Source organism: Acomys minous (assembly GCF_964271855.1).
Source record: "Acomys minous genome assembly, chromosome: 9".
In the NCBI taxonomy this organism is placed as follows: Eukaryota; Metazoa; Chordata; class Mammalia; order Rodentia; family Muridae; genus Acomys; species Acomys minous.
Genome location: NC_140490.1, coordinates 65763931 through 65776892, shown reverse-complemented (window position 1 = coordinate 65776892; position 12962 = coordinate 65763931). Strand labels below are relative to the sequence as shown.

At 35.4% G+C, this 12962-nt stretch overlaps 1 protein-coding gene across 1 annotated transcript; it reads left to right on the top strand.

The window, feature by feature from the left end:
- Positions 1 to 699: 699 nt before the first annotated feature.
- On the top strand, positions 700 to 6534 carry LOC311605862 (prolactin-like; the record flags this gene model as incomplete). Its single annotated transcript, XM_084796721.1, has 4 exons — positions 700 to 783; positions 2222 to 2329; positions 4765 to 4944; positions 6343 to 6534. 4 exons carry the CDS (start codon positions 700 to 702, stop codon positions 6532 to 6534), a joined length of 564 nt encoding a protein of 187 aa, XP_084652847.1.
- Positions 6535 to 12962: the final 6428 nt, after the last annotated feature.

Below are 12962 nucleotides of genomic sequence, written 5' to 3'. Positions count from 1 at the left end.
AACTGTACTCAGAGACTATCTACCTGGTTATGAACTATAAGAGCTACACTACCATTATCCACAAAGCATATTTCTGTCACATATATAGATAAGCTATCACCTGCCTTAAAACATATATACAAACATACACATAAATATATTTGCACATTTTGTATTACATAAATATATTTGAAGAACGTTTTTGGAAAATTAGAAGTATTTTTACAAGAATTATATCCTAATAACATTTTAAACTTTCAGCTAATAGACTATTTGGTAATACTGTATAGTAAATTTGTCATTAACAATAAGTTAAAAGTTAAAACTGCTTAGAGAATGTGACTACTTAAGGCCAGAAGAAACTTCCACCATATCAAATTGCCTTAAGAGAATGTCTTAATACACTAACTCAGATTAATTTATGCTCAAAATGTCTGCAAAGTGCACAGCACTTCTGTGATGAATACAAAATGATAAAAGCCACTCTTCTCAGACCACATAGCTGTGACAATGTTGCGTTATGGGTAAGCGTCAGTGTAGAAGACGATGTCTCCTCCTACACCACAGACGCAAGCAGACATGTAAAGGTGCTTGAGACAGATAAGGTTTCCCTTCCCCTGTGTTTATTTAGCAGGGACACTCCTACTGGTGATGATGTCAAGCCTGCTGTTCTGCCAAAATGTGCACCCCCTGCCAATATGTCACAGTGGGTATTGCGAGATGTCCCTCTGGGAGCTGTTTGACCGCGTTACAATGCTCTCCCACTACATCCACAGCCTGTCAACAGAAATGTTCACTGAATTTGTAAGTACCTCGCTCATTTCTGGCATCTTTTCAGAAGGACTTCTTTGCAACAACTGTGCTGTGTTACACCTCAAATAATGACCTAAACCTCAAACACCACATCTTCATGACTTCTAAAAGGAAGTTAAAAAATCAGGACAAGGAGAATAGGACAATTATAAGATCTTAAAGATGTAAAGGCCTTGATGGAGCTGGGGAAGACTTCACAATCCAGCTTGTGTGGGTCCAGGCTCCAGGCACAGATTTTACATAGTGTTATGCAAATGTCTAGTGAAAAGGAACAGCATGGAAGCAGTCAACTCTGTGGATGGGCTGAAACCACACGTGAAGGAGGCGTCAGGAAAATAACCACTGCTCAGACTGCCCCAAATGCTAAGAGCCATTTGCTAAATCCTTCAGAGTATGCGGCAGTTAAAGTAAGATACCTGATTCAAAAGCAGAGAAAGGTTCTCTCTCGGTGATGCAGGCCTTTCGGAGGACTTATGTTATTTCTCTAGTCAGCCTTCAAGGCCAAGTCCCTGAGAGTTTTAGTACATTAGTGCTTATCCACAAAGTGTCCCATTCTTCTCAGTAAATATGAATTTATCATGTTCCCTTGACTTAGTAGCATTTCTTTTTGATTATTGATTGATTATAATTCACTTTTAAAATATTTCTAGAAATTCTTGAAACATTTTAGAATTTTTACTAAGTTTTAGCTTGTAATAATAGTTTATACAATAAACAAATAAAATGAAGAAAAGTATTGAAATGACTAAATATTAATTATAATTTATAATTTTAATAACTTTCTATTTTAGTTGTTCATTACTTAACATTTTTCAAAGATGTATGTCTGGCATTTTATGGCTTAATTTGTAATAATCCATATAATTATATTCAGTATTCATGAAGAACTTAGCACTGTACAAATATATAAACTTAGAAGTACTTAAATGAAAGGCTTTTTAAAATAATGCCTACTTAAAGGATTCATCTCAATCGAAAGCTATAGGAAACAATAAATAAATAAACATAAAAGTATGTGGTATGGCACTTACCTTCATTATGAGAAATGACACTTAAGGAGATTTTTTTAATATTTTAATATTTTAGTTATTTTCAGTGCTTATTTCCCAAATGGATATATATATATATATATATATATATATATATATATATATATATATATATATATATATCATGAAACTAGGAAGTAAGAAAGTACATACTAAGTTAGAAAATTAGAGACATTTCTGGTAAGAAAAAAGTACAGATACAATTGGCAAATAAATAAGAAAAGGGCTACATAATTCTTTAATTTCAAGTGTTATATTAAATTAAATATCCATCAAATGCATTAATATTCTGGTTCTAGTTTTCTTAAACTCTCTTATTTTGCTAATGTGTTTTGTATTTTTTGTTTACAAACGAACATTAAAATATGGTTTATATCTAGGATAAACTGTATTCGCATGACCATGAGTTTATTGCCACGGCCATCAGTGACTGCCCTACTTCTTCCCTGGCTACCCCTGAAGACAAGGAACAAGCTCAGCAGATCCCTGTGAGTCCTCACCCCAGTCTGTTTCTGACATAACTGAGGCAGTATGATGGTTTCGATGCACTCTCTGTTATTAGAGCACTCAGGTAGTTATAGTAGTCCTCCAAGCGAACAAGAAAGAAAGAAGAAGAGGAAGAGTGATTTGCCAAAACAAATACACATTGTAACGTGGGTACAGTATAATGAAATACTTAGTGTAATTCAGCCATGAACTGTTCATGGAAATGACATTACCTATGTTATTCTGTAGGGAGCGTTGAACTAAATTTCATGACAATGGATACGTTGACATTCATACATGTGTAAGAATTGCAAACTCAGTTACATTTGGTCTACTTTTGAAAACCCCTCCACTGGGAGTCTCCATCACCACCACTGAACCAATTCTTAGCTTTCAAATTTTCCTGATCCTGCTCCTCCCTATTTACCTACATCTGAGTTCTCCGCAGATCTCGGCATTCTTCTGTATCTTAATGGAAAGTCCCCTCGCTAAGCAGTACCTGAAAAATGCTTCATTGGGCTTCTCACATATGTTTCCAAGGTCTTGTATGATAATTATCAATTTAATGTTATATGAGATCTAATTACTAATTTTTATAAACCATACCATAGCCAGTCTCAACATGACTGAAACCAAAAAATTTATGTTAGGGAAAGGTCAAAGACAAAAATTATCTAAAAAGTATTTGGTCCACTTCATTGACAGTAGTGATATTTATGTTTAATCAATCAATTAATATATCTAGAGCTTTATATATTTATATACTGTTTATTTATATAAATATTGTTTATATGAAAAACATATAATTATATATGTACTCAAAAATACATTATGCTCTTTATTTAATTAGTCACATCTGAGTTCTACATTTCTGCTAGTCTCATTAACATTATAGATATAATAAAACAACAATTGAAGTAACAGGCTGAGAACAGAAAGAACATATTTGGTGAAAAATACTCTATTGTCAGACACTCCACCTAGCACACTATTGACACTGTTGCAATCCATCCTCACAAAAAAAATGCCTTGTGGCAAAGTATTATTTCAATTTTTGTGATGAGGAGCATGGGCTTTAGGTAGTGATACTGAGCTTGCATTAGTTTCAGTGCTAGCAGACAAGGAGGGCTGGCATCGTCTGACTCGAGATCTCACTCTTACTTATGTGCAATCAGGCTCCCAGGAACCTATGTTGCCATTGACACTTGTCTCCTATACTTTTCTCTCACATCCTTTCATATACTTTTCCATTCTAATACCCCTTGAATTGTTTTCTATTCATCATTTTTGGGGTTTTTTGAGACAGAGTTTGTCTGTGTAGCCTTGATTATCCTGGACTCACTTTGTGGACCAGGCTGGCCTTGATCTCACAGAAATCTGCCTGCCTTTGTCTCCCAAGTGCTGGGATTAAAGGCATGTACCACCATGCCCAGCTCTACTCATCACATTTATTTCCACTTGAGGACCAATGATTTACTGGACTACAATTGGCATGTTTCTCTGTGAATCTTAGAGTGCGCTCTCTGCTGTTTCTCAGCCTCTCATTTCCTGTTAATGGGGGGCTTGAAAGGTCTACATCACAAAAAAATCATATTCAATGTGAAAACATATAGTCATTCCATTTTTGGTAAAATTTCAGAAGGAAAACAAAACACAAAGAACTTGATATCTTAGTATAAACAATAGTCACTGAAAGGCTAAGAAGATGTAAGTCAGATAAGTTTTTTCCACGTAAGTATGAGGATCTGAATTTAATGCCCAAAACTTACTTTAAAGAACTAAGCAGAAATGTAGCCAGATATGGTGGTACATGTCTTTTATTCTAGCACCCAGGAAGCAGAAGTAGGTGGGTCTCTGTTCTACAAACGAACTTAGCCACAAGGCTGAGAAATGATAAGGATCTCTGTTCGAGATCAGAAAAACAAAACAAAACAACAACAGCAAAAAGACAACCAACAAACCAACAAAGAAGACCATAGGTGTTCATACTCATAAATCTCAGCACAGAAAAAGTGAACAAAATCTAGCCAGTCAACGTAGGCTACTGGGAAAATTCTAGCCTAAGTGGATACCATGTCATATAATACAAGGTGAGTTGCTCCTGAGCAAGGGCACCCGAGGCTGTTTTTTAGGTTCCAAAAGCAAGTGAATGCATACCTGCACACACTCACACGTACACACTCACTACCACACTATACAAAAACCCCATAAATATAGAAAGAGAAGTAGCCATTCAAATAAAACTTTTTTTTTAACTTTTGCTAAGTACATACCAGTAGTTGTTTTACTTTTCTATAATATTTGTGGTCTAAAACCATATTAATACACCCTTAGTTATGAAAATGAATATTTTTGTTCAACTTTTGTGAGCCTAAGCCGCATGTAACTAACTCTTGTATTTCTCTTCCTTTAATGGTTGTTCAACATAATTGCTCAGCCGGAAGTTCTTCTGAACCTGGTACTCAGTTTGGTACACTACTGGAATGACCCTCTGTATCAGCTAGTGACTGAAGTAGGTAGTATCCATGAAGCCCCTGACGCTATCATATCAAGAGCCAAAGAGATTGAAATACAAAACAAGCGTCTCCTAGAGGGAATTGAGAAGATACTTGGCCAGGTAAGCAGTTCCCTGAAACCTCATTACTTTTTTTACTCATGTAAAGGCTTAACACTTCCATGAGAAGCAAGTCTTGAGACACCATTCTTTGAAGAAACAAAGTTTAGTTTAGGCATTCTATACACGTTGTAGACTTCAAGTAAAGAAAGCACAAAATTTTCATTCCAGTAGATTCTAATGTCTTTGAATTTTGGAATTAAATTGAATTGTGGTTTTTGACAAGTGTGACCTTCCTTATGCTTATTACAAATCTACAAACGGTTTGCTGTTTCCTCGGTACTGATCATTAAATATTAATTAATTAAGAGTACAATATTGACAAGATAAAGATTTCTTGAAGAAATTATGTGTTTGTGTGTGTGCATGTATGTATGTATGTATGTATGTATGTATGTATGTATGTATTAAAATTCTAGTTAGATACTTGAACCCAAGCACATTAGAGAACTAAAGTGTGAAGGGAGCAAAAAGAAAATAAAAATCAGATTAGAAATCCTCCTTCTGATATTGGCCCTCATCTATAGGAACATGAAAAGACGAGGGCGGGTGCAGGAAGAGTCTTCCAGAAGGTCTCAAATGGGACACATTTTCTTTACAATGTCCCTTGTTTTATCATACATAAGTTCAACTTTCATATTATTCATTTGATATACCCAAATCATTTACCATATGTAGATTTAAATAATATTTTGAATTTCTCCATTCAGATAAGTATCATTGCTAGTGAGATTAATAGCTAAGCAACTTTTTGAAAATCAAGTAAATAAAATATTTGATGAAAAAAGTAGGAATACAGACATAGCAATTTAGTTTTCCTAGCTGTTTGGTGTACATATGAACACATGTAATATTTTTTTTTTGTAATTTTCATGAACAAATACACATCTGATCAATCACAAACCCAGTAACATTAGACACTTGGATTTCAAAGTATGGTCTTCATTTCTGTGAGAATACATTCTGACTTAGTGAATATTTTATAAGAAGGTACCAAGTATAATCCTCTTCATTGTTAAAGTTTCAGATATGTGCTATTCAGTTTAAACAGTAAGACAACAAGTGATTCACTATTCAAAGAAATGAAGTACAAAGTTTCTTTCGTACGGATAAACATCTTAAGTAGGAAAGAAAACACATGCTCTTCCACTACATCATTCGTGTACACCGACAAGAAAAACTTCAACTCAGATCACTTGCATAATACAAAACATATCTGCATACCCTGGTTCAAACCTTTAGATGGCTGACAGGCTTATTGAGCTTGCCTATATATACTCAATATCCTTGAGTTTGGCTAAAACTTCATGTTGTTCTTTCCCAAATTATGAATTCCACAATTAGAATAAATAAGGATAAAATTGCCAATATATGATTTGGAATTATCTGTTTTCTAATTAGGCCTATCCTGAAGCCAAAGGAAATGAGATCTACTCTGTTTGGTCCCAACTTCCATCCCTGCAAGGAGTTGATAAAGAATCCAGAGACAAGGCCATTTATAACAAGATTCGCTGTCTGCGCAGGGATTCCCACAAGATTGACAATTTTCTTAAGTTCTTGAGGTGCCGAGTTGTCTATAACAACAACTGCTGAGGCCACATTCACCATGTGCACTTCTGAGATGGTCTTTAATGTCTATTGCTTCAAAGCGTCTATTTGCCTTACAGCTTTCAGTGTGTGCTTGGGTGCCATAGGTGTCTTCTTAAAGAATAAAAACTAACTTTTTAAAAATGTCAAGTCCGAAAAAATCAATCTGTGAATGTTTTCTTTGTTGTTTAATACAAATCTTTCATTGACTCATCATGCTATCAAAATCTGCCATGGATATCACGAGTTACCTGAGTCTTATAAATAATGAACAAAGAAGGGTAAAGTGGTTTGGAATCACAGAAAGTTAATAAGAGCCATGATTATTGGATTGAAGAAAGAAGCCACTATTAACAAGTCTATCTAGTCTATCAGATTATTTTTATGTGACAACTTTCTAGTATAGGATTGGATCAATCAAGTCCTACGGAACTGAATTGCCTTTAGACAGTACACGAGCAGTCTGAAAGGGGTAGCATCTCAAGATATCTCCAAAATTTGACTCTAGCAATTCTCCTTGTGACTTTAAAATCTTTGCATTAATGATTTTACTCAATGGTCAGGGAGAAGAAGCTGAGGTTCCGTCAGAATGAGAGTAGATTACAGAAAATGTAAGTAGAATAATATTTTCCATCAATACTGAGCTAACAAACTAGTTCTCAGGAGGAAAGAACTGGTACATGATTGAGGATGAACCATACTGAGAAGACATTCTTAAATTTTTTCTTATTATTCATAGAGAATCTAAAGCAAATATAATTTTCACTCTTTTGAAATTTGTCACTGAGAGAAACTTTCTATGACATATTTCTCCCCTCCACTTTGCTTATTAATGGAAAAATGCATCTGGAAAAGCAGCACATCTTATACATGCACCCTTTGTGCCAAGGTACCCATTAGACATCAGAGAAGACATGCCTGGCATTTATAAATTAATTAAATGAATAGCAATGCATAGGGTCTGTTTCTTACCTAGGAGATTTTGGAAAAGGACACACAGGATGCCCCTAACCTACACATGCTTCTAGAACTTTTGCAGACTTCATAGCAGAATTAAATGCTTAGACCATATTACTGAAGCAAATAAAGAATGCTTTGCTGCAAACACAAAAGCAAACAAATAAAACTTATAATAATGTAGAAGTTCCCAACCCTTAAAATGTCTTCTATGCTATCATAAGTCACTACATAGAATATTTTATGATAATTGTAAACAATTGTTATAACGCAGGAACATGATAAGACCATCAGCAAGTCTGGCAAAGTTTGCCCTCTAAGGAAACAGTGGCACAACAGTTACAACCGCAAGGAACAACTATCTCATTTCATTGAAGGATCACCCCATGGGGCAAAGTTCAGATGTCATATCCAAAGACAGTAAGAAGAAGAAAACAAGCGCAAAGCAAATAAACAAAGCCAATGCTTGAGGAGGCCACGGTCTCAATCAGTAAGACTATGATCAGATTTTGTCACAAATGGATGCGATGTTCCTCTCAATGTGCCTTCTAAACATTTGTGCTGGGATCTATTGATTACTGGAACTGTTCCCTAGTGTGTTGAGAGAAATATTTTGTGGTGTTCATGGTTGAGGAAGAAGACTTGTGTTTGGTTAAAATGTGTAGAATGACTGACTGTTGCTGAGATCGGGTGGTTCAATGCTCATTAAAAAGCATCAAAAGTATTTATCATTACCTGATGCACTCAAGAAGCATTAAAGAAAACATGACAGATGGAAGATCTCGATCTAAGGCAAATGAGGAAATAAGGAACCTGGTAGGAGAGACAGTGTTGGAAATTTGCAGAATGACTTGAAGCCAGAAGTTAACATGGGGGGAAAGCAAGGCAACACATGGAGATAGGAGTGTGTTAAATATAAATAGGATGCCCATACTCTATTAGGGCAGAGTGTCACTGACCTGATTGATCTGATCTGTCCCCCAGCTCTGCTAGGCTTTTAATGTATCTGTTTGTATTTATAGGATGTGGGAAGCTGAATGAAAGCAGCGGTGAGGTGAAGCCGCTTTTCTGAGTATGAGACCACACTGTGGTATTTGTTCTAAGTGATGCATCTGACTCTGACTTAACTGCACTCCTGTAAGTCGCCTCCTGTCATGTTCTGCTAAGCTTCATCAATGTGCTATTTCAACAAGGTGTGAGTGGAAAGTATATTTATGTGGTGGGATTGGTACTGTCTCTTTGGTCATGCCTTTCCTGTAGACAAGGCAATAGAGAAAAGAGGAAAGAACTTTTAAAATGTAATCATTCAATCAACTTTGAGATAGGTGGTTTTTATTTTGCACTGTCTTTATTGGCAGAATAGTAAAAGGGGACAGTGTTACTAGTGTTTAAGGGGTAACTTGTATCAAACATTTTCCATTGCAAGGTCTTCTTCCAGAACAAGAATGCTACAACTCAAATGACCAATTTGCATAGCTGAGAAATTGTTCTTTATGGAGAATACAAGATGTAATGATCTAATTATCTCAGCTACATAAAGTGGAAGTTGTAATTATGTTTGGTCACCTGGCATTATATATGTATTTGCTCATTTAATACAGCAACCTGGATTAACATTCATTTCTAAAGCTTAATATTGACGGTGATAGCAGATTTGTGCTTTTATAATTTGGAATATGTCAAATGACATGAAAAAAGGAAAAGCACTCATGAGCTAATAAGTAATCTTAACATTTAAAGGATATATACAAGAAAATGAATTAGTTGCATCCATCAACTTTATTTACTGAAATGAATAATGAGCTTAAAAATCACAAGACTTTGAGATATGTGCAGACAGTGTCTTGAAGATGATTTTTGGTGTCATGTGGGATTATTTATTACTCTCTGGGATGCTTTGATATGCACTGGACATTCCTGATTTATTATATATTTATAAACCTGTGAAAAAATTCGGGTACAGTAGTTTTACAGTATGGATCTGGACCCTGGGACCTGCCCAAACTGATATACAAGCCAATGACAATGCAAACAGAAAACCTAGATGCTCTATTCAGGTGTAGCTGATGCACAGCTCCTTCTCCACTTCCGCATGGGGAGGAGAGCAGTGACTGCCTCTGGCAGGAACTCTGGTGTCAGTGATTTGATCACTGCCCCTCAGCAGGGCCGCCTTGGGGGGCACACATAGGAAGGGGATGTAGGCTTTCCTGATGAGACTGGATGAGGCTGAGGTCAGACAGTGGGGAAGGAGAGAACTTCCCCACCACCAAGTCAAAAGTCTGAAGAGTGGAATAGGGCAGAAGAGGGAGAAAAGGTGGGGAAAGGAAGATAAAAGTGAGGGAATAACAATTGAGATGTAATCTGAATAAACCATAGTAAATAAAAATTATAATAAAAACATTATAGCATACTACTAAACTGACCACTCATCATTTCTCTTCCATTTTCTACACTTTCTTTGTCCCCCTTCAGTATCTTTATTATGTTCCCAGCCTTCCCTGATTCTTCTGTCTTCTCTTATATCATTAGTGAAAATCACTTATATAAGTGGCTTTTCCATATAATTTACTTTTTTTTCTCAGGGTGACTGATCTCTGTTTGATGAGGTCTTAATTTTCCCATAGCTCTAATGTACAAGTGTTATGACCTCTTCCCTCTTATGCTCTATGTTAGTCAGAGTTTGATTTACCATACAATTTATATGTGTAAACATGGCATACATACAATGATTCCTCGTCCATGCTTTAATACTAAGACAAACAACTTATACAAAAGATAGTATCACTAATAAAATGTGATGATAATAAAAATTGAAGAAGAGATATTATGACAGAGATACATTCTTAGACACTTCAAAAACTGATCTGTTGGCACTGATGTTTACCGTTAGTAAAATTGTCCAACACAATGAGTTAGTAGGAAGATGATGGACTGAGGTGCCACAGGGCTATCTGGAAGACTGTGTCCTAGGCTTTATTCACCTAAGGCAATCCATTTTAACCATCAATGCATATTGCTCTTGACAACACTTTTCCCCATCATCATTAGCCTGTTCTTTTCTTTCACATTCTTTGTTTTACATACATACAATATATAAATATATATAATATGTAAATATACTATAATAAAGGTTGATTAGAGTCTTCTTCAGTTTTCATTTTCATAACTTGTAAAGTATTGCACAGATATCACATCGACCATCTGAAATTAGTAATATCTTCATGTACGAGTCTAGCATTGAGTACCCAGACAGATGAAATTTTATTGCACTCTTCACTTAGGCAGCGTTTGGTAATAATTCTGTGTTATTGTTCTCCCATGCAAATTTGTTTTCCTAGAGGCAAGGGACTGAAGGCACAAAGGTGTAGAAGAATGTCACTTTGAAAGCTGTTTCTATCAATGTGTCATTGCTTTAATTCTCTACGATAAGATATAAGAGGCCAATTTGATTCCTTAGTGTGGAAAAATGAGGATGACGTTGTCCTGACAGAGTTACCATGTGGGCATTTATGTTATCTGAATCAGGTCCTGAGGAAACTTACTGAGTTCTACTAAGTCTTACCCTTTTGTGCAGAGGGTTAGTAATTAAAACACAAGCCATCCAACCAACCAACAAAAACCCTGCTCTAACCAGTAGGATAGATGGTGTAACGTAGAGTGAAAGCAAAATACAATTAATTTGATCTCTCAATAGAAAAAAATGTTCGTCCCTAACTAGTTTTACTTAGAAAACTATAGTAAAGTGCTTTAATTGATTCTCATCCACTGGTCCTGTGTATGTTCCTATGCCAGTACCATTATAGTTTTATTACTACAGCTCTGCAGTATATAACTTATACTTCTGAATTCTGAGAAAGTAACACTGATATGCAGAATTGACTGAAACATCAACAATATATAAATTCAACCTTAAATGCTGTGTAACCTTCAAACTGCAGGATGAAAGAAGAGTGTCACATACCCTTCAAGTGAGATGAACTACCTTAAGCAGTTTTGTTTGTTAGTTTAATTAGTCAATATCTAGTGAATATCTTTGGTCTTTGTATTCCCATACCAAATTTAAGATTGCTTTTTCAGTATCTAAGAAGAATTGTGTTGGGATTAAGATCCAGATTACATTTATTTCTCAGATTCATTTGAATATGATTTATAACAAAATTAATTATAACATCAACATTGTTATAATTGTAGCATATCCTATGAATACATTACTTACTTGAGACAAGAACATGTAATAGTAAAGTTAATATTGACTGGGAGTTAATATTCACTTAATTACTATTGACTAGTTTTCATATTATTGGAACCCTATAGGCATTTTACCACAGGAGAAAAGTAATCATATATCTTTTCAAGAATTTGTGCTTTGAGCTACAGAAATAACCAGATTGCCAAGACATGCCTACTGGTCTAATAGTGGGATAAATGTCTTGGGATTAACCATTCACTTTTTTTTTTCTGGATTTCAGGTCCAGAATAGAATTCAGACGAGGTATAGCATTTGCAAGCCCTCTGTCATCTGAGAATAAAAAGCAGCAACTTTAGTCCCCAGCATACATATTTTTGGAGAGACTTCACAAGCTGAGCTATCCTTAGTAAATCATCCTCTCTAGGAATAATCCATAGATTATCATATCATTTTAGTGCTTGCTACTACCATACAATGTGATGGTAGAAAATGTCTATCACTCTCAGATGGTTGTCAAAAGAGAAACTACTCTTGGGTTCAAGAGAAGGGACACATGGCACACATTCCACTGGTTAATGTCTGTGAATAGAATTACATTTCTGATCAGTTCTGAATGTGTAAATACAGGTCGTAGAGAAGATCTGTAGACACTACATAACGATGTCAGTAGTGCTGGAATTATGTTCATGCTTTTCTGCTGGAGTTGGACTGTTGGATGTGAAAAGCATTTTATCTGTGTGTCCTTTGAGCTGCCCTTTTTGTTGTAATAAGCATTCAGGGGGAGAAGAGTATCCAAACAAACTATAAAGTATGTCACAGATGGCAGAGCTCTGTTAGGGAGAACAGAATCTATACATGGTGCCTGCTATACTAAAGATTCTAAGCATTGATACATTCCCACGTTGAGGACACCAGTGTGCCCATAATAGAACCCTCTTATTCTCAGAGCAACTTAGTCAGTAAAACTCTTTCGTTATCAAATTTAATATATCATAGTTTTTCACTTATACTTCTGAATTCTGAGAAAGTAACATTGATATGCAGAATTGACTGAAATTTCAACAATATATAAATTAAGCCTTAATTGCTGTGTAACCTTCAAACTTCAGGATGAAAAAAGAGTGTCACATATCCTTCAAGTGAGATGAAATTATGACAGAACCACAGACATTTTAACATGTGGACTCTTCCTAAGTTGACCTTAAGGATGACTACAGTTTGCAATGTTAAATTAGTGGTACTTAGGGGTAGTTCAATAGTACTTATTTTGTATTGTTTGTCATTAGAT